General features: G+C 45.8%; 1 protein-coding gene across 1 annotated transcript in view; it reads left to right on the forward strand.

The window, feature by feature from the left end:
* LOC138245998 (plasma kallikrein-like) overlaps positions 1 to 21,538 on the forward strand; it is a 525,156-nt gene extending 503,618 nt beyond the window's left edge. Inside the window, exons 15-16 of the mRNA XM_069200127.1 lie at positions 5,185 to 5,341; positions 21,366 to 21,538. Coding sequence (XP_069056228.1) covers positions 5,185 to 5,341; positions 21,366 to 21,367 — 159 coding nt within the window. The 3' untranslated portion in view covers positions 21,368 to 21,538. The remainder of the gene's footprint in view (positions 1 to 5,184; positions 5,342 to 21,365) is intronic.
* Positions 21,539 to 23,188: the final 1,650 nt, after the last annotated feature.

Consider the following 23,188-nt stretch of genomic DNA (forward strand, 5'->3'; position numbering starts at 1 on the left):
GGGTAAAAGAGAATCACCCTCAGCTAACCCCTGCTTACCCCCTTGGTAGCTTGGCAGAGCAGTAGGCTTAACTTCAGAGTGCTACGTGTAAAGTATTTGTACCAACACACAAAGTAACTTAAAGAAAACACAACAAAATGACACAACACCAGTTTAGAAAAATAGGAAATATTTATCTAAACAAAACATGACCGAAACAACAAACATCCGACAAACACAAGTCGTTATGAATTTTTAAAGATTAAACTAAAAAATATCGCTTAGAAACACAAAATGCTTCGATGAGGTGTTAACACGGCGTCATGATGGAGTCGTTCCCAACAAGCCAACATCAGCGGCGCCAGACACGGAGTTGCGTAGACCCCCAAGTACAGTACCTTTGGTGAAGAGTGAAAACCAGTCGATGCGCGAAGTCGGGGATCACGGCGTCTGTGCGAAAAGTTGAATCTGCGCACTTTGAGCGGCGTCGGTCACGGCATGGTGCGGCGACTTCCACTTAGTCGCGGACTTCAGCGGAACTGCAGCAGCGTCGGGCCTGTGAAGGTCGTCGCATTCCAGCGAAGACCACAGAGTTAGTTGCAGGCGGCGTCACTGGATTCAGCAGCGGCGTCGGTCCCAAGTCGTCTGAAGTCGATTTCCTTGGAATTCCACCAGCTTTCCTTCCAAGGGCCCAGGGACTGGATAGGGCACCACTTGTCAGAGCAGGTGTCTCTCCAGAGACTCCAGGTTCTGGCAGAGAGAAGTCTTTGCTGTCCCTGAGACTTCAAACAACAGGAGTGTCGAAGTAAGCCTCAGCAAGGCCTACTAGTGCAAGGGGTTCACCCTTCTCTGCACAAAGTCCTCAGACCATATAGTAAGAAGTTGGCACAGAAACTGAAATAAAAGACAAAGTTTATTAAACCTCAAGAGGTGGTACTACAGTTCAAACAGCACCCTTCGGTAATGTTTGAAGTAGCACACTGAACTAAGAGAGCATGGTCCTTTTATACCCACGCAGGGGCTAAAAGAAGGTGGTACAATTATAGAAGCAGGACTTATATACATATAAGGTCACATGGAAATGCACAGTCGACAGGTAGGAGGGGCTAACAGTTTTCAAGGACTAGTAGAAACATTACTGTTGGTTACTAATTACTAACAGCTGCAGACCTTACTGGGCATGTGCAAAGTGGGAGATGCTAAATATAACTTGTCACTAGACAGATTTTCAAGAGTAGTTAACAGGAAGGTTGGACAGAGCACATGGCGAGCACACGGCAGCATGTGGCAGAGAAAATGGCTGCCATGAATACAAAATGGATTCCGCGAAATGTTCACAATAGTTGCTAAATACAAGATGTCTTCTGCTAATGCTTAATCTAATCGCTACTAAATTACAACAAGAGGCAAGCTCTAAATCAAGCCCTTGGAGATTTCTTTACAAGATGGAAGGCACACAAAGTCCATTCTTTGCCCTCTTACTCTGGCAGAAGCAGCAACTGTAGGATAACTCCACAAAGCACAGTCAGAGGCAGGGAAGCTCTTCTTCCTCAGCTGTTCAGTTCTCCAGGCAGAGGTTCCTTTTGTTTCCTCAAGTATTCCAAAGTCGGTGGTTTTGGGTGCCCTTCTTATTCCCAATTTCTCCTTTGAATTAGGCCTACTTCAAAGTAAAGTCTATTTTGAATTTGAAATCCTGCCCTGCCCAGGCCAGGCCCCAGACACTCCCAGGGGGTCGGAGACTGCATTGTGTGAGGACAGGCCCAGCACTTTCAGATGTAAGTGACCACTCCTCCCCTCCTTCCTAGCACAGATGGCTCATCATGAAGTGCAGACTACACCCCAGCTCCCTTTATGTCACTGTCTAGTGTGAGGTGCAACCAGCCCAACTGTCAAACTGACCCAGACTGTGAATCCACAAACAGGCAGAGTCACGGAAATGGTATAAGCAAGAAAATGCTCACTTTCTAAAAGTGGCATTTTCAAACACACAATCTCAAAATCAACTTTACTAAAAGATGTATTTTTAAATTGTGAGCTCAGAGACCCCAAACTCCATATGTTCATCCACTCCCAAAGGGAATCTACACTTTAATCAGATTTAAAGGTAGCCCACATGGTAACCTATGAGAGGTACAGGCCTTGCAACAGTGAAAAACGAATTTAGCAATATTTCACTGTCAGGACATATAAAACGCATTACTATATGTCCTACCTTAACCATACACTGTACCCTGCCCTTGGGGCTATCTAGGGCTTACCTTAGGGGTGTCTGACATGTAAGAAAAGGGAAGGTCTAGGCCTGGCAAGTGGGTACACTTGCCAAGTCGAATTTACATGTAAAACTGCACACACAGACACTGCAGTGGCAGGTCTGAGACATGATTACAGAGCTACTTATGTGGGTGGCACAATCAGTGCTGCAGGCCCACTAGCAGCATTTGATCTACAGGCCCTGGGCACCTCTAGTGCACAGTACTAGGGACTTACTAATAAATCAAATATGCCAATCATGGATAAGCCAATTACATACACATTTTGTAAAGGAGCGCTTGCAATTTAGCACTGGTTAGCAGTGGTAAAACGCCCAAAGTAACAAAAACAGTAAAATCAGAGTCCAGCACACATCAACAACCTGGCGAACAGAGGCAGAAAGTTAAGGGAGACCACACCAAGGATGAAAAGTCTAACAATAAGAATGTACCAGACTTATGTTTTTTTCAGTGCAGGGAACGGTTTAGCCTTGGGAGAAAGGCCTTGAGATGTTGGCCAGTTCTCAACGCTTTCCTTTCAACTCTGACCTACAGTAGCCAGCATGTTTGAATATTTCTCTTTCATGGGAGGGGTTTTCTCCAGAAAGCCCTTTCAGTTCTTTAAGATGCTCAGTAGCAGTGGAATTTCCAAGACCTCGGTCAGGATTGGACATCAAATGCCTGACATTTGTCCCACGAGGGTGGATATCTCTTTCTCGCAGGGGTCATCTTCTTGCTGGCATGAGAAAGATGAAGAGCTTGGCAGGCCCTACGGTGATTAATTTTTACTTTATTCTTTGCTTTACAATTATGTTATAATATAATCACATATATTTGCTGTGTACATTGCAGTTGAGAATCATTTTGGGTATATTTTCCTTTCATTGCTGTGACTGTTTTTAAACTTGTGCTTTCGACCTACTAATCTCCTTTTAGGAACCTTGTGGTGAAATAATAATAAATGTCTTCTTTGAACTGATAAGTGCATTCCAGAGATTTTTGTCAGCTCGGTCATTAGTGAAAGCAAAACAGCATTCTACGCTGATATTTTTTGTATTACTTGCCATATGTTTTATAATGTTCCTGATATGGGCATTCATGATATTTCTATGACGAATGCACCTATTTAGTAATGTGATTCCTGACTACTGCTTATGTTGCAGAATAATAAGTAACCTGTGTGCTATATGCAACTACTGCTGGTTTCTGCAGAGTAACTATCGCGTAATGTTCTGATCACTGCTAAGGTAGCAGGGTATTACTGACATGTTACATTTGGTCTAATTATGTTTTGTGCAATACAGTTTATTTTTACATAACTTGGTGTTGTGTTCCTTTGTGCTGTATTTATTGCGTCACTTGTGTTGGGTGTGTTGTGCAAACGCTTTACACATTGCCTCCGGGTTAGGCCTGACTGCTCATGCCAAGCTACCAAGGGGGTGAGCAGGGGTTATCTTGGATGTGTAACTCCCTTGCCAGGACTAGAGTGGGTGGGTTCTGCCTGGCTTAGGCGCATACCCTAGCCAACCAGAAACCCCATTTCTAACAGTATTCAACATAAAAATTATTATTATTCATTATTATTTATTGCACGGAAATATAGATTTGGAAAAACACTTCACACTACTAATCTCATGCTAACCTACTCCCTTAGCAGAGACTACCTATTCTTCCTGTCCTATATTACCAGGGAACCATATGCTCTCCTTACAACGTTCATCTCTGTGAAGCAGTGGTTCAAATTCAGCCAGTGCCCTCCTGGCTTCTGCCCTACTTTCTAAGAACTTGATGATTCTGGCTATCCCCGTGGTTTCACTGAGTCATTCTGGCTACTGTCTGCCTTCTTGACAAGAGAAAGTGTGCAGGTGTTTGAGGGCAGTTTGGAGGGGTTCATGTGTGTAGACCGCTGGTTCAGATGTCGTGTATGGTGGGGTTTGTGGAGTGCTGTATGTGAGGTGGTGGCTCTAGCTTGGAAGGATTTCTCTATAGCATAATGCGTTTTTGCCAGACTGAGGAATGAGATTGTAGAGGTCCCAGCTGTTACCAGGTGGTAATAGCTACATGGGTCATTATGTGCAGAATGCAGCACACAAAGAAAAAGCGAAAAATGAGGAGGAATAAAAATAATCCTCCTCGTTGCACCTTGCTAACGCCACCCCTGGGGTGGTGTTAGATTTTGGTGCAGCCTCAGGTTTACAAAAACTTGTAAATCTGAGGCAGTGTCAAAATTCATTGGGTGTTGCTGTGGCATACCCACAGCAACACCCTTTGCACGTCACTTCCATTCAAAGGGCTGAGTGTGATGGGACCGTATTTACAAGGTGGCGTTAAGCCACAAAAAGTGGCTTAACACCACCTTGTAAATAAGGTGCAGGGTATTGCGCCACCGGAGCGTCATAAAAAGTCACTCTCCGGTGGCGCTAGGGGCTTATAAAAAGGCCCCTTAACTGATACACTTTGGTCCTCTCTATGAGTGTTTCATCAATTCTGATCGGGCCAGCAATGGCAGTTACAGAGTCCATTGGAATTATGAAGGTTAACATCGCTACTCAGTAGTATTTCACTTGGATAATCCATCTGCTTTACACAGGCAGCATTTCCAGGAGGAAAAGCTGAGAAAACATGTGAAATTAGCATTTTATCCCACATCTAATCTTTAATTTACTTGTGAAGAATTTCCATCATACTCCCAGATTTGCCTCAATAGCAACTGGACCTTGCAGATGAAAAAATATGCAAGGACGTATTGTGAGGATAATGACTTGAAAATTCCCACATTAATATTATATGTTTGCATACTTAAGCTGATTTGACGTGTGTAAAAGATTTCTGTGTTTGATTCTTGTCTTTCAGTTAAACCAGAGGTGAAAATAGCTGTAATTTATGTTCAAAAATATTATTCTTGAGCTAACCCTAAGCCGATCTGCTGTTTTGTAACATATTTTCTGTCTTGTAGGGCGACTCGGGTGGTCCTTTTGCATGCAAATCTGAGGACGTATGGTATCTGGTTGGTATCACCAGCTGGGGGGAAGGATGTGCTCGACAAGAACAGCCTGGTGTTTATACTAAAGTGTCTGAATTCACGGACTGGATTCTGCAAACAATACAGCAATGTAAGACAATGTGTAAAACTATATAAGTATGTATGATAAAGTGTGGCGTCACCAGGTATTGCATGAAATAGCCACAAGCAAATCTAAATTGGCAATCATACGCCAATGAACAAACATGTGCTTAAGTGGGTTTATGACACTCTAGGGTCCATTACGGGTGGTGGATACAAGATCCTTTGAGAACTTTCCTCGGCCAACTCTGCCAGTGGTGGCCTGCGCTTCGCCCAAACCCAGACGTTCATGGTGCAATGTTTGGGCTGTGTGGTGGTGTTATGCCGTCTTGACGATCAAGATGTCAGAAATATCACCACAAGTAACTACACCGAGATTCTCTAACCACAGGTGGGTAAGGTGTTTTCTGCATACATGTGAGAGAAGAGTAAAGGAATGGAATTTAAAACATTCAGTGACATCTGAGTAAAATAACCTTGTTATGCTTTAGACAAATTAGTTGTTTTATTTATGGGTGACTAGGTGGACTTGATTGATTTTTTGATCATGGAAGTTTCATCAAAGGGGCTAATTACCCCTTCTCTTCATGAAGACCATTGCGAGGACTGAAGAGCCTGTTCATCACACACCTTGGTCGGTATCCCATTAGTTAGCGGTTGATTGGATGGTTCAGTTGAGGTCGGGTAAGACAATGGTGTGGGGATGGTATTAATAAGCTAAGGGGTCTGTTGAGTCTCCGTCGGTGACTGCTATTCCCGAACACAAGAAAACAAAGCCAAATTTGTGAAAAGCATGTTACTCGCTGCTTTTTTCAGATCAGTTTAGTTGCTGCTAGGCAAGGCACAGGGAAATGTAGAATGGAGTGCCCGTAGAGAGAACACTGGCAACAGATACAAAGACGTATTGTACATAGGATTGATTATTGGTATCTAGGGTGTCATTCCACTGAAATCATTGATGTTGTAAAAAGGCACACACACACTGAACAATCAAACGCTTTTAATAGGATTCCATCAGTGTCAGGTTTACAAAAGGGTCAAATTATTCTCTTTGAAGACCTATTCTTTCAAAATATTGACTAAAAACATGTTTTCTACAAACAACTCCGAATGCTAACTTCAAATAAACAAAAACAAGTGGACACAGGGAGACCTCCTTGCATGGTCCTGATGCAATCAGAGGTCTGAACTGTATTTGTAGTTGGGTCTGTTGTTTACTACTTAAATATCCAGACCTACTGCTGCACTCAGATTGGATATGTGAGAGACTTGCTCCTTGTTGCAGTATCTCCCCCAACTTTTTGCCTGGTTTCTGAATGCAACTTGGACTGGAGTGCAATAGGATCCTGCTAGCCAGGTTCCCAATTCCAGTGTTCTTTCCCTAAAACATGGTAAAAGTGATTGGATACACCTTTAGCTACCACTATAAGGGCCAAATGTAGCAAAGTCCGATTTTGCGAATCGGAAATTGCAAGTCGGTGCGACTCGCAGTTTCCGATTCGCAAAATCGGATGCAGTACGGTGTCTCAGACACCGACTGCGAGTTGCTATGGGGTCGCAAAGACCCACCTCATTAATATTAATGAGGTGGATCGCATTTTGTGAACCCATAGCGAGTCCCTGCACTCACAGGGATGGTGGCCTGCTGAAGTCAGCAGACCTCCATGTCTGTGACTGCTTTTTAAATAAAGCAGTTTTTTATTTTTATTTTGCAGCCCGTTTTCCTTAAAGGAAAACGTGTTGCAAAATAAAAAAAATAACGAAACCATTTGGTTTCGGTTTTTCAGAGTAGGGAGAGGTTCATGGGACCACTGCCTGCTCTGAAAACCCCTTTTTGGCAACATTCACAAAGGGTAAGGGGTCCCATGGGGACCCCTTCCCTTTTGCGAATGGGTTACCACCAGTGTGACACTGGTGGTAACTGCGAATTGCTTTGCAACCGCATTCGCGGTCACAAAGCAATTTAGCATAGCGATGCGAGTCGCAAATAGGAAGGGAACATCCCTTCCTATTTGTGAGTCGCATTCACAATTTGGGAGTCGGTACCGACTCGCAAATTGTGAATGAGCATCGCAAACAGCATTTTGCATGGCGCAAACTGCGATTTTTGCAGTTTGCACCATGCTAAATGTTTGCTACATCTGGCTGTAAGTCTCTAGTAAGAGGTACTTAGGTACCCAGGGCATGGGGTACTATAGGTAAGCCCCTGACGGCAGCATCACTGTTTGTGCCACCCTCAAGAGCTATGCATCCAGGTGCACCCAGCACTGCCATAGCAGGCTGAGTGTTCCGATGCAAACCTAAAATACAAATTTGACAAGGCACACTCCCTGTGTGCCCTGTCCACCCTACACTGCATATGTTATGGGTAAGTCACCCCTCTTCCAGCCCTAAGGCAGGGTGCACCATACTATATGTGAGGGCATAATTGAATGAGCAACATGCCCCCACTGTGTCCTTGCCAAACTTGGGCCGTAGTGAGTGAACAGAGCAGCCATTTCAATAAATGTGCTGGACACTGGTCAATACGAGTTTCCCAGCTACATAATGGCTACTCTGAACCCTAGGTTGTTTGGTATCAAACAACTCAGAATGGTAAATCCAAACTGGTACCAGTAGTGGATTTATTATAAAAAGTACCCAGGGGTCACCTTAGAGGTGCCCCCTGAAAAAGCGAACTATCCTGGCATGGTTGCTGACTGGTTCCATCCAGCCTGCGGCCTCCGGACAGCCAATCCACAAACCTTTGGGGACAGCCCAGGCTCTCTGGTTTGTGAAACAAAGCCGTTCCTGGGTGGAGGAGCTAACTTCCCCTCCTTCAGGAATGTGCACTGATCTGGCAGTGAGCTTTAAAAGGCTACCGCCTTTGAAACTCGACCAACAGGCCTGCTGCTAGCAGCAGATGGCCTCATCCTTTGCAAACCCCCACTCTTGAAGGGAGCAAAGGCGGGAAACCACACAAAGGGTAGGAGGAGTGGCCTCACCTAGCCTGCACCACCCCTACGGGGCTTGCAGGCAAAGTGGACCCTTCATTTCATTTTTCTCCATCTTGGAATGGAGAAAAATAGCCAACCAGGTTTAAGGAAGTGACCCTTCCCACAGGACGCGGTCACTGTAGTAGGTGTAGCCACCCAAGTGTAAGTGTTCCATAGGACACTACCAGGTTCCCCCTAAAACACCCACTAAATTCAGTATTTAGTGGGCTCCCCTAGACTAAGAATTTAGATTTGAAAAGGATCCCAAGAAGAAAAGAAGACCAGCACCAAAGAACCCGCCAGAACGAGAACAGAGGTCCTGCTGCCACGGAAGAGGCACTCAGACCCCTGCTTGCTGCATTAGAGTCTTGACAATCACGACTGCAGAGGAGCTGAACACTGGACTGACCCCAAGAAACCTAGGGGACCACCAGGCTTCAAGGATCACCCCAGATCTCCCTCCTGAGTGGAGGCACCATTCAAGAAAAGCAAGAAACCTGCAAAGGACTAACAAACCAGTGAGGGTCACTTCACTTTATCATTGATATCTCCGCCACTGGAATTCACAGCTGGACCTGATGACACACCGCTGACCGCCAGATGTGCCCCACAACTGTGCCAAGTTTGGTGGCACTGCACCCCCTAGTGGCCGAGATACAGCAATACCCTGGGTACTGGTGAGCTTACATCAGACCAGAAGAAAACCAGCTCCCCAGAGCTGAAAAAGGACCAGGAGGAAGCCCCAGTCGAGGGACTTCAGGAGCAACCTGGACCTCTGACCAGAGTGCCCCCGTTGTCCTGTAAGTCACCCACAAAGAGACTCACGTCCAGCTCCAGTGGACTCCGTTGCAAACAGCATCTAAGACCTCCAAAACACCCTGCATCTGGCCGCCCTCGGTCATGCATCCCTTGCGACCTCATCAGCCCAAGGGGACCCCAAGGCACCAACTTTAAATCTGCAAATCAGCTCCTTCTCCAAATGCCCCCCAGGTGTCCCTGTGCCAATATCCTCTCCAACGCTGCTCCCGCCGGAACCTGGAGCTGCTCAAGACTCTCCAGCTGGCAAGGTGTGCCCACAGACTGCTGCGACCACCCTGCAAAAGAAGAGACTGGTAACTCAACCGTGCGATTTTTAATGCATTTTTATAAGTGACTGCCTATTGATTCCTATGGTGCGTAATTACACACAGAAAGACTAACTTCGCTAAAACTTTAAAAAGTCATGACTCAAAACGTACTTAACGTTTTCTAAAGATTTTGGTCTTACAAATTATATGATTGTCTGAAGTATTTTTATAAATTCTGGTCTCGAGGTATTCATTGAGTGTGTGTGGTGCATGATTGGATTTGTGAGTACAGCAAATACTTAGCACATCTCCTTGATTAGCCTAACTGCTTGACCAGCTACATTAAAAATTAGACCATTAAGTGGTCTTATTTTTACCTTTGGAAACCAATGGGTGGTTGCCTGAACTCTGCGCAGTGTGCTTGGTTTCGCACACTGCATAGAAGGCCAGCCTCCAACAGCATAACCAATGTATTCGTATGTGCACTTGACATTCCAAGAGTAGGAATTGCAAGCAGTCAGGGTATAATCCAAGAGTTGGTGAGGGGTTGGGATCCACATCCTGCAAGACACAAGTCACTACACTTGAAATGCTCAGTCCCTCAGTATGAGTTTGGCGGTCTTTGACAAAGACTGCCGAAGCAGCTGCAGTCAACAGACCGCCAGTGCTGGCCATTGGCTGACTGCCATATTAGGAGACCTGAAAGGACTTCTGCCTGTTTACGGGCAGAAATCGGACTCGGTCAGCCAGGCCGACGGAGCTAAAGAGGCGGTTCCACCACCACAGCAACAATACACCACCTGCTTTATTAGGATACGTAATAGGGCGTGGCAGAGTCCTGTTGGCAGTGCATTGCTGGCGGTGGAAAACGCCAGGACCCATCCATCCCAGACGACAACCTCACCGGATAAGGTAAGTTGATCGTCTGAAAGGAGAGTGTGGGGGGTCTGGGTGCATGTGTGTGGTGTGCATGTATGTGTGCTTGAATGGGTGTGCATGTGTGTATGTGTGTGTGTGTGTGGAGGCTGTGTGTGTCTGCATGTATGCAGAGAGGATGGGGGTGTGTCAGGGTGCAGGTACTTGTGTGTTTTTATGCAGAGGGGCGGGGTATCTGAGTGCATGTATGTGTGTGAATGGAGGTGTCTGTGTGCATGTTTGTGAGCAAGCAAGAGGGGTGTCTGTGTGCAAGTGTGAATATGAGGGTGTGTGTGTGCAAGTGTGCGGATGAGGGTGTGTGTGCTCAAGTGTACGGATAAGGGGGGTGCAAGTGTGCGTATGCAGAGGGGGGAGTGTGTGAATGTATGCATACATGTAGGGGGTCGGGTGTGCATAAATGTGGAGAAGGTGGGGATGTGAATGACTGCGGAGGGGGCTGCATATGTGAAAGCGGGCGTGTGTGTATGTGAGTGTGAAAGCAGGTGGTGGTGTTTGTATAGATATGTGCGGTTGGGTGGGGGGTGTTTGCAAGTATGTGCACTTGTGGTGGGGTGCATGGAGGTGTGTGTATGGGTGGGGGGGTGCATGGAGCTGTGTGGACGTGTGAGGGTGTGTGTGCCAGCGACAGGAATGGAGATTCCTGTCACCAGGTGCGTCTCTGCCAGAGTTTTCATGGCAGGGCAACCGCCACAAAAACTCTGGAGGTTTGCTGCCTTGTAATACAGACGACAGCCTGAGGCCTGCCCCCGGCCCAGAGGAGCTCACTGATGGTCACGTCGGATGGGACTGCACCGGTGGGCCAGGTGGCGTTGTGGAGGTTTGTCTTTGGTCAAACCCCACAACTTGTGATGCAGCAGTCTTTACCACCGGGTCCAGGGTGATAAGACCACCATCACAAGATCATTAGCCTCGTAATGAGGGCTTCAGTATCTAACTAGAGCTTTTACTTGGAATAAAACCGATTTTTGATTTAGCTTTATGGTCATAGACCATTCACATCTACACAACATGTGCATCCTCAAGCACTGTGATAGTGCTTATGGACTATGAACTGTATTGCAAAATAACGTGTGACCATACAGCCAACATTACCTAATCGAAAAGGATATGAGAGTCTTCAGCATTGGGTTATTACATTTAGAATTATAGATGGGTAAATGCGAATTACAGGGATGTTTTTCACCAAGTGGTTCTAAGTGACCTTAAATAGACAATGAGAGCAAAGCTCGAGTTCTCTCTGACATCACTCGGAACCCCAAGGTGAAAAACATCCCCATAATCAACTTTTTACCCATATATAATCTAATGTTACGTATGGCCCCCAAAATCATCTGTCTTTGATTTCAACTGCTACACAGCACAGTGGCAGAAGAGTTACAGGGGAGCCAGACATAACATTGTCTATGTTATGTATCCCTGCCCCAAATGATTAAAAAACACTTACCTGCCATTCTTGACGAAACCACACCACTTTCCCTGCCTTGCTTCCCCTTCCTGCTGCTGTGTTTTTTTGGCTTTAGGTCAAAGCAGGCAAGCAGAGCTGCACCGACAGACTCTAAAGGAAGGACTGTCAGTTTGGCCTAGAAGACCTCTATGACATCACAACAGTGGGTAATCAGTTTTGTTAGTAACTGTTGCTGTGTCATATTGGTGGGTTATGAGATTCAAAAACTGGAATACATTATAAGAGGCTCTGTATCAGAGCCATACAGAACAATATGCATTTATATCATTCAGCCAATGGACAAATGATGGCAGACAGCAAAATACAATATATAAAGTTTAATATAACGTCTTTCTTCTCCTGGTGTCCTAGTGGTGCTGAGTGGGAAGATGGACAGGGCAGCTCAGTAGGTTTGAGCAACTGCATCTGAGTTTCCAGGAAAGCAGTCTGCACTAAAAAAGTCACATCACCCAGACTAGAACATGGATTTCCACCGGGCCCAATATATATTTTAAGGTACCAAAAGATTGGTTCAGCAAAGTCTAAGGTTTCAGGTCATCAGACCACTGAGGATCCAGATTTGACAATAAGGTTGGGTCCACTGCATGCAGTTAAAAGGAGGCTTAAAAGGTATCAATGTAATGTTGGGGGTCAAGTTGGAACTGGGATAGTAATCAAAGGAACATTTCTAGGATAACCTCAGTGGCTAACATCTTAGAAGTAGTTAGCTATAGTCAGGATGCTTGGTTGGCAGTGTCACTGAGGTAAATGGGATGACTCAATGGACTCAGGCACTTGGCTAGCAGAGACTGGGATTGGGAATTTAGAGTCAGGAGCCAATGATTTAAACATGTATAACTCCAGAATGGTAAGGAATAAATAAAACATACATAGGGTTGCAGAATCAGTCTGACTGCCCACAGGTAACACAAGAATACACCAAAGCTCATATGAAGAGCAGAACATCACTGTGTTCTTATGGTTTTCCAAGCACAAAGATACAGACTCTAGGAGGGTTAAGAATAGTAGCTGGTTTATAGACGATTTTACCTTCTCCATCTCTGGTTACTTAGTAGCTCCTTGTTGTGAGAAAGTATCCTCTTTCGAGCATGGTTACCCCCACTTTTGACCTGTTTCTGAGTGTGTGTCAGTGTGTTTTTACTATCTCACTGGGATCCTGCTAGCCAGGACTCAAGTGCTCATAGTTAAAACCCTATTTGTCAGTGTGTTTTGCCTGTCTCACTGGGATCCTGCTAGCCGGAACCCCAGTGCTCATAGTTTGTGGCCTAATGTGTGTGTTGTCAGTAGTGCTTAAATGTGTCACTGAAGTTCTACTAACCAGAACTTCAGTGCTTATGCTCTCTCTGCTTCCAAATTAGTCACTATAGTTTAGTGACTTCATATTCCAATTCCAAATGGCACACTGGACCCCCCTTATAGCTCCTAGTATATGGTACTTAGATACCCAGGGCATTGATGTTCCTGGAGATCCATATGGGCTGCAGCATTTCTTTTGCCACCAATAAGGAGCTCAGACAAACCGTTCTTCAGGACTGCCATTGCAGCCTGCGCGAAATAGTGCACACAGTATTTCAAAGCCATTTTCACTGCACATAAGTAACTTATAAGTCACTTATATGTCTAACCTTCATTTACTGAAGCCTAGGTGCAAAGTTACTAAGTGTGAGGGCCCCTTGCACTAGCAAAGGTGCCCCCACGCTCTCCAGGGCCAATTCTCCAGACTTCCTGAGTGCGGGGATACCATTACACACGTGCACCACACTTAGGTCAATCCCTATTTGTAGCTTCACAATGGTAACTCTGAATATGGCCATGTAAGGTGTCTAAGATCATGGAAATGTCCCCCCATTCCAAATCTGGTATTGGGGGACCAATCCCATGCATTCTCGGGGCTCCACCAAGGACCCCCAGTACTGCCAAACCAGCTATCTGAGACTTTCACTTCAACTACAGCTGCTGCCACCTCACAGACAGGGTTCTGCCCTCCTTGGGGCTGAGCAGCTGAAAACTTTAAAAAGTTTTCAGAAACTTTTCAAAAAATGTGTAGTAAGTTTTAGAGAAGTAAAGTTAAACTGTTTAGGTCGATGTGTATATTCTGAAATATTTGGTATATGTTTTTCTTATGAAAAGCACCAATGACAAAGTGGTAAAGCATTTACACGTACTTATCCCACAGCTGCCACCAATGTAGGAGGCTGGCCTGGCTTATAGTGGGTACCTTGTGGTACTTACACCTTGTACCAGGTCCAGTTATCCCTTATTAGTAGATTAGAGGTGTTCTAGAAGCTTAGGCTAATAGAGGTAGCTATAGCAGAGCAGCTTAGGGTGAACTAGGAGACATGCAAAGCTCCTACTATACCACTTATATCACTTAGCACTATATCACAAGAAACACAATACTCAGAGTTACTAAAAATAAAGGTACTTTATTTTAGTGACAATATGCCAAAAGTATCTCAGAGGATATACCCCCTTAGGAGGTAAGTAATATACACAAAATATACACACAGATCAAAATCAGGTAAGTAAAACACTTAGAAAAGTAGTGCAAGCAATGTAGAACACAATAGAATGCAATAGGAAATAATAGGCCTAGGGGCTACACAAACCATATACTCCAAAAGTGGAATGCAAACCACGAATGGACCCCAGGTCTAGTGTAGTGTGTAGAGAGTCACTGGGAGTGTAATAAAACACTAAAGGTGTCCAAGGTACCCCACCCCAAGACCCTGAAAAGTAGGAGTAAAGTTACCCTACTACCCCAGGAGATACAACTGACTGCAAAGCACTGAAGACAGATTCCTGGACCAGAGGACCAAGTCCAAGAGTCACGCAAGTGTCCAGAGGGGGCAGGAGCCCACTAAACCCTGGAAGAAGGTGCAAAGGGCTGCCTCTGGGTGGAAGAAGCCAAAGATTCTGCAACAACGGAAGGTGCCAGGAACTTCTCCTTTGGTCAGAAGATGTCCCGCTGGAGGATGCAGAGTTGTTTCCACGCAGAAAGACCACCAACAAGCCTTGCTAGCTGCAAAAGTTGCGATTGAAGGTTTGGGGCGCTGCCAGGGCCCAGGAAGGACCAGGAGGTCTCCCCTTGGAAGAAGAGACAGAGGGGCACTAAGCAATACTGAGAGCCCATGCAGAAGCAGGCAGCACCCGCAGAAGCACCTGAACAGGCGTTCAGAAGATCTGAGCATGAAGGTCGACTCAGCACAACAAAAGAGGGTCCCATGAAGTCGGAGTCAAAATCAGCGAGTTGGGCAATGCAGGTCAGAGTGCTAGTGACCTGGGCTTGGCTGTGCACGAAGGAAGTCTTGCAAACAGCACTGAATCCTGAGCAGCTGCAGTTCACGCAGTACACAGGATTACTGTCTGGCGTGGGGAGGCAAGGACTTAACTCCACCAAATTTAGACAGAAGGGCCACTGGACTGTCGGGGACACTTGGATCCAGCTCCTGTGTTCCAGGGACCACTCTCGTCAAGATGAGAGGGGACCCAGAGGACTGGTGATGCAGAAGTTTGGTTCCTGCGTTGGCAGGGGGAAGATTCTGTCGACCCACGGGAGATTTCTTCTTGGCTTCCAGTGCAGGGTGAAGGCAGACAGCCCTCAGAGCATGCACCACCAGGAAACAGTCGAGAAAGCAGGCAGGATGAGGCACTACAATGTTGCTGGTAGTCTTCTTGCTACTTTGGTACTGTTTTTCAGGCGTCCTGGAGCAGTCAGCGGTCGATCCTTGGCAGAAGTCGAAGAGGGAAGTGCAGAGGAACTCTGGTGAGCTTTTGCATTCGTGATCTCATGAGATACCCACAGGAGGGTCCCTAAATAGCCAACAGAGGAGGACTGGCTACAGAGAAAAGTAAGCACCTATCAGGAGGGGTCTCTGATGTCTCCTGCTGGCACTGGCCACTCAGAGCTGTCCATTGTTCCCTCACACCTCTGCATCCAAGATGGCAGAGGTCTGGTACACACTGGAGGAGCTCAGGGCACCTCCCCTTGGAGTTGCTGGTCAGGGGAGTGTTTACTCTGGTTCAGCCAGAGCAGGGCTGGGGGGATCGCTGAACTGGTGTAGACTGGCTTATGCAAGGAGGCCATCATCTATGCCCTTCAAAGCATTTCCAGAGGCCAGGAGAGGCTACTCCTCTCAGGCCCTTCACACCTATTTCCAAAGGGAGAGGGTGTAACACCCTCTCTCAGAGGAAATCCTTTGTTCTGCCTTCATGGGACTGGGCTGCCCAGGCCCCAGGGGGGCAGAAACCTGTCTGAGGGTTGGCAGCAGTGGTAGCTGCAGAGAAAACCCCGGAAAGTTAGTTTAGCAGTACCCGGGCTCTATGCGGGAGACCTAGGGATGCATGGAATTGACCCCCAATACCGGAACACATATAGGCCACAAACTTATGGGCCCTGGGATCCTGGCTAACAGGATCCCAGTGACACATATTAAACACACTGACAACATAGGGTTTTCACTATGAGCACTGGGCCCTGGCTAGCAGGATCCCAGTGAGACAGTAAAAACACCCTGACATATACTCTGGTGAGCTCTTGCATTCGTTTTCTGGTGAGATACCGACAGGAGAGACCCTAAATAGCCCTCAGAGGAGGATTGGATACAGAGAAAGGTAAGCACCTATCTGGAGGGGTCTCTGACGTCACCTGCTGGCACTGGCCACTCAGAGGTGTCCATTGTGCCCGCACACCTCTGCATCCAAGATGGCAGAGGTCTGAAACACACTGGAGGAGCTCTGGGCACTTCACCTGGTAGGTGCTGGTCAGGGGAGTGGTCCCTCCCCTTTCCTTTGTTCAGTTTCGCACCAGGGCTGGGGGGATCCCAGAACCGGTGTAGACTGGCTTATGCAAGGAGGGCACCATCAGTGTCCTTCAAAGAATTTCCAGAGGCCAGGAGAGGGTACTCCTCCCAGGCCCTTCAAACCTATTTCCACAGGGAGAGGGTGTAACACCCTCACTCTGAGGAAATCCTTTGTTCTGCCTTCCTGGGACTGGGCTGCCCAGGCCCCAGGGGGGCAGAAACGTGTCTGAGGGTTGGCAGCAGCTGTAGCTGCAGAGAAAACCCCGGAAAGTTAGTTTGGCAGGACCCCGGCTCTATGCTGGAGCCCCGGGGATGCATGTAATTGCCCCCCCCCCAATACCAGAATGGTACTGGGGTGACAATTCCATGATCCTAGGCATGTTGCATGGCCGTGTTCGGAGTTACCATGGTGATGCTACATATAGGTATTGACCTATATGTAGCGCACACGTGTAATGGTGTCCCCGCACCCACAAAGTTCGGTGAAATTGCTCTGAACAATGTGGGGGCACCTTGGCTAGTGCCAGGGTGCCCTCACACTAAGCAACTTTGCACCTAACCTTCACTAAGTGAGGGTTAGGCATATAGGTGACTTATAAGTTACTTAAGTGCAGTGTAAATCGGCTGTGAAATAACCTGGACATTTTTTAACTCAGGCTGCAGTGGCAGTCCTGTGTAAGAATTGTCTGAGCTCCCTATGGGTGGCAAAAGAAATGCTGCAGCCCATAGGGATCTCCTGGAACCCCAATTCCCTGTGTACCTAGGTACCAAATACTAGGAAATTATAATGGTGTTCCAGTGTGCCAATAAGAATTGGTAAAATTAGTCACTAGCCTGCAGTGACAATTTTAAAAGCAGAGAGAGCATAAACACTAAGGTTCTGGTTAGCAGAGCCTCAGTGATACAGTTAGGCACCACACAGGGAACACATATAGGCCTCAAATTTATGAACACTGGGGTCCTGGCTAGCAGGATCCCAGTGACACATATCAAACATACTGACAACATAGGGTATTCACTATGAGTACTGGGCCCTGGCTAGCAGGCTCCCAGTGAGACAGTAAAAACACCCTGACATATACTGACAAACAGGCCAAAAATGGGGATAACAAAGCTAGAAAGAGTCTACCTTCCTACACAACCCCCCCCCCAACGAAGGACAATAAGGCTAAGCTTGGCCAGTTGAGTCTTTATTGTCTAAGTGCTGATAATTGGAGAGTAGCTCTGCAATAGATTGGTTACTCCCTTTATCATCCACTATATGGTTACTTCCCTGTGGGGATGTAAACCACCCTGTTTGAAGTTTTTTAGCTAGCAGACAATGTGAAGTTATATTCTCAGAGTTCCTATTAGTATGTTTAAGTTTAGAGCAGTGGTAATTGTCCACTAGACCTTTATCAAGTAATGACAATGCCACACAGAGATGCTGTCTCAATAAAGCCATAGGTGGGCAAAAACTTGGTCCATATGGCTGTAAGAGAGAACAGGGTTGCTGTTTCTCTTGAGTTGGAGCAGGGCAGGGATGCTGTCCTATGAGCTCCACACTAGGACAGGGGTGCTGTCCTAAGTGTTGTGAGGCAGTGCAGGGTTGCTGCACTAAAGTTTCTTTGGAAGGGTTGGAGGGATGCTCCATGTTAAATAAAATGGTGCACTTTTTCTCACCAATATAAGTTATCCCACAGAAAGGTACTTCTACCTCAGGGAGTACAGCTGTGCTAGCTGATGGTTCCCTTGGTATAGGTGCCACCCCAGGAGAGGTTTCTCCCACCACAGTAATTGTATCCTGAATGGCAGGTTGGGTAGGGGATACTTTGATGCCCTTTTCACCTGTTGTTGGAGAAGGGTCCTGAGTTTTCAGGCCTTTTTCTTTTCTTTGCTTTTTCATTTCAGCTGAAATGAGTGGAAGCAATTCCTCAGGTATGCCCAGCATGGCTTCATGCGTATTAAACTCTACCTCAGCCCAACCTGAGGCCTCTAGGTCATTACCTAAGAGACAGTCTACAGGTAAGCTAGGTGATACTACCACCTGCTTAGGGCCAGTAACTCCACCCCAACTAAAGTGAATTATAGTTAAGGGAAGGAACTTAGTGGGGTTATGGACATCAATAATCTTGTACTGTTGTCCAATGATGTGTTGTGCAGGAGATACTATGTTTTCAGTCACCAAAGTGATACTGGCACCTGTGTCCCTGTAGGCCTGGGCCTCAACACCATTTATTGAAACTGTCTGCCTGTACTTATCCATTGTAAGGGGACAAGCAGCCAGTGTGGCAAGGCCAATGCCACGAGGTGTGACAGAAACTGTTTTGGGACTGACTACCCCAGTTTCTATGATGGACCCATAAGTGAACCCAACGACACCCTTATTTTGACTGTTGCCGGCAATCCCACCACTATTACCACTACTGCTAGGGGGCACTAGAGTTTGATGTACTAGTGGTGGAAGAAGCCAAAGATTCTGCAACAACGGAAGGTGCCAGGAACTTCTCCTTTGGTCAGAAGATGTCCCGCTGGAGGATGCAGAGTTGTTTCCACACAGAAAGACCACCAACAAGCCTTGCTAGCTGCAAGAGTCAAGGTTGAAGGATTTGGGTGCTGCCAGGGCCCAGGAAGGACCAGGAGGTCGCCCCTTGGAGGAGGAGCCAGAGGGGACGCTCAGCAACACGGAAAGCCCATGCAGAAGCAGGCAGCACCCGCAGAAGCACATGAACAGGCGTTCAGAAGATCTGAGCACGACGGTCGATTCAGCACAACAAAAGAGGGTCACACGAAGTCGGAGTCCAACTCAGCGAGTTGGGAAATGCAGGACAGAGTGCTGGGGACCTGGGCTAGGCTGTGTATGAAGGAAGTCTTGCAAAAGTGCACAGAAGCCCAAGCAGCTGCAGTTCACGCAGTACAAAGGATTACTGTCTGGCGTGGGGAGGCAAGGACTTACCTCCACCAAATATGGACAGAAGGGCCACTGGACTGTCTGGGACACTTGGATCCAGCTCCTGTGTTCTCAAGATGAGAGGGAACCTAGAGGACCAGTGATGCAGAACTTTGGTGCCTGCATTGGCAGGGGGAAGGTTCCGTCAACCCACAGGAGATTTCTTCTTGGTTTCTAGTGCAGGGTGAAGGCAGACAGCCCTCAGAGTATGCACCACCAGGAAACAGCCAAGAAAGCCAGCAGGATGAGGCGCTACAATGTTGCTGGAAGTCTTCTTGCTACTTTGTTGCGGTTTTGCAGGCGTCCTGGAGCAGTCAGCGGTCGATCCTTGTCATAAGTCAAAGAGGGAAGCGAAGAGGAACTCTGGTGAGCTCTTGCATTCGTTATCTGGTGAGATACCCACAGGAGAGACCCTAAATAGCCCTCAGAGGAGGATTGGCTACAGAGAAAGGTAAGCACCTATCAGGAGGGGTCTCTGACGTCACCTGCTAGCATTGGCCACTCAGAGCTGTCCATTGTGCCCTCACACCTCTGCATCCAAGATGGCAGAGGTCTGGGATACACTGGAGGAGCTCTGGGCACCTCCCCTGTGAGGTGCTGGTCAGGGGAGTGGCACTCCCCTTTCCTTTGTCCAGTTTCGCACCAGAGCAGGGCTGGGGGGATCCCTGAACCGGTGTAGACTGGCTTATGCACGGAGGGCACCATCAAAGCATTTCCAGATGCCAGGAGAGGCTCCTCCTCCGAGGCCCTTCACACCTATTTCCATGGACAAATGCAACTCGTAAACATTTTACAAAGTTTGGAAACTTGTTCCTTACCAATTAATGTTTGAAGTTTGTGTATAAAGCAATCAGTTACATTTTACATAAAAAATCTATATCTCTGGAAGCATCTGGTGGATTTTGCTTGTTTTGGTGTAAAAATAAAATAAAAAATTAGATCTATTTTTAAAAATATGGTGTTGCATTTCTTTCTTGTTGTGTGACTTTCTTTTTTTGTTGTTTTGGTACTTTACAATGCTTTAAACTTGTTCCTTTGTTTAAGCCTTGCTGCTCAAAGCCACAGCTACACAGGAACCGAGCTTGGGGTTTTATAAACAAGCCTAATTCTGTCAAATAGTCCAAACTGACCTGAAGTGTTGAGAGTGGAGACGCACAACAAACAACTCTACTACTCATGTGTTCCTGTCATCATTTTGTTCAACAGTAGTATGAGTGCATTGCATTGTGAGGTCTTACAACCACACTATATAATACACCACTTTCTCACAATCACATTATGGGTAGAATCTGATTTTGCAGGGAACCCCCTTGCTTGCAGTTAATCACCACTCTATTTCTCTCTCATTGTCCCTCTCTTCTGGTGAGTCCATCTGTGCCTACCAGTGCGGAGTGGGTCACAGGTATTTTGTCAAATGATTCTGTTCACCTTTATACCGAGCTTTGGCAATGGCCTGTGGCACCACACTTCAGTAGAACAGCACAGAGGTTGTCCAGGTGACATTGACAGATACAACACATAGAACGTAGGCCACATCTCAGTGTTAAAGCCATCGTCGATTCTTAGATAGTCCTCTAATTTTGTTCACCAAAGGCATGAAGTTAAGCAAGAGGTATGAGGAGCATTACATTACCTTTGTTCTTAAAGACCCTTTAGAGTCCGTGTTCAATGATCCATTAATCAGTGAACCAGTGATATGTGCATCAATGAGCTAGTTATTTTTTTTGCAAGCTGTGGGTAACTGCGAATGTTGGATTTGCATTATTTAGTCGGTGCAAGTGTCAGTACAAACTTTCACTGCAACAGTGCAAAACAGCAGTGGTGTTAAATATAATGAAATTGCCCCGTTTTTTCGATTTATTTCTCATAACATTCCTCTCTTATGTTGTTTTGTTTTAGAAATGTGAAGATGCTGATAAAAGAAGAGAAAACTAGCTGAAAGCTATTGCAGATAGCCTATTTTGTCCATTTGAGACAATGTATTCTGAAACCATAAATCATTATCGGTGCCATTGTGCATAACCTGGCCTTTGAGTTACCCACATTGATTCCGAATATCAATAAAATATAATTTTGATACAGAGTCCTATTTTGTTCGCTAAATATGTAAGTATTTGGTTGCAAATATGTTGATCTGGTCATCATTCAAACACGACCATGCATGTCGTTTGAACTTTGCTGGTAAATTCACTCGAGGGTTTAGTACGTTTGCAAATGAGTTTGCAGTTGGTTCTAGAGAGGGGGCCGTAAGAGCTACTGAAAGGGAAAACGGTACTGAAACGAGAACTGTGATGAACGTTGCTAGGATGTGATTAGGTCTAGCCTGGAGGCAGGTTTAGCTGCCTCGGCAGCCTCATGAAGTAAAAAAAAAACGTAAAAAGAAAATATATACAAATATACACCTTTAAAGAGGAACCATATTTCTCCATTGACATTTACAGGGACCATTGACATGTTGCTTCCATAGCGTACGGCTTGAGACAGTCTACTTCAACCATTGACTCTCTTGCAGTGTGTGTGATGGCACCTTGCCTGATCGCATGTGCATATCCCTTTAAAAAAAGTGATGTTCAATGCAAGAGATGATAAACCAAAACGTTACTTACGCTTTTCTTTTTCCATTCTTTATACGTTGTAGTCGTTATTATGTATTTAAACTACAGCTTAAGGTTGCAGTCAATCAAAACCAATAGTATGCTGATATGCATTAAAACCAAAAAGGTCTTAGAAACCATTTCCAATGTCATTTACTGCAAGGATGTGGCAGGAATGTTCTGTTAAAATTATATGTAAAGATTATGATTTTTTAAAATATATTTACTGCAAGCATATGTCTGCCTTATTTAGGTGATACATATTTTTTTTTTTTTGGTCTGGCTGGAAAGCACAGCTGTTGCCAGACAATTATGTGAGAATTGCCTGGGTAGGTGCTACGTCTCCGCCCACATGTTGGAAGCAAGGAGTACATGTTTTAATTGGGCAGAAGTTGCATGCTTACACAAAAAAGTGCTTGTCCTCCACACAGTTGTGATCATTTTGTTTATTTACCCAGCTGCCTGTATTTGGACTTTAAAGTGCACAAACACGCCATTATAATGCTATTTAAGTGTACATACCTAGATAATTTATGTTTTCTCTTGCAGCAGCACAGATAGGAGGTGGCAGTCATTAACGTACATGGATTTTTAGGTCTGTCTTAACATAAACCTTACCATTGCCAATGCTTGTTTGTACATTTTTTTGGTAGATACTTGCAATACGAACAAGGAAAAAAAACAATCTGGCCATAGCACATGCTTGTGAGGCCAGACTTTTTTGTTATGCAGAGGAATAACAGGCTAAAGAAAACCAAGCCTATTCTTTTCAGGTCAATGGTAATCTACTCTCCATATCAGGATTACAATAACACATTCCTGATATTTCTCCCAGATATTGTGTCTGCTAAAAGAAGACAATATATGCAGGTGGAAAACAACTTGGAAAGAGACAGCCAGTGTGATAATCAGGTGTGGAAACACTGATTTCATAGTACTTTCCAATTTCTGAGGGCTGTCTCTGATTACATCCTAGAATACCTCTCTAGCAGTATTGATGCACTATTAGCTTGGACTGCAAAAGGATACTTGTAGGAATGTAGCCTCTTTCTAGCCTTGTTACCCTCACTTTTGGCCTATTTGTGAGTATATTTCAGGGTGTTTTTACTGTCTCACTGGGATCCTGCT

The sequence above is a fragment of the Pleurodeles waltl genome, chromosome 1_2 (assembly GCF_031143425.1).
Source record: "Pleurodeles waltl isolate 20211129_DDA chromosome 1_2, aPleWal1.hap1.20221129, whole genome shotgun sequence".
Taxonomy (NCBI): Eukaryota; Metazoa; Chordata; class Amphibia; order Caudata; family Salamandridae; genus Pleurodeles; species Pleurodeles waltl.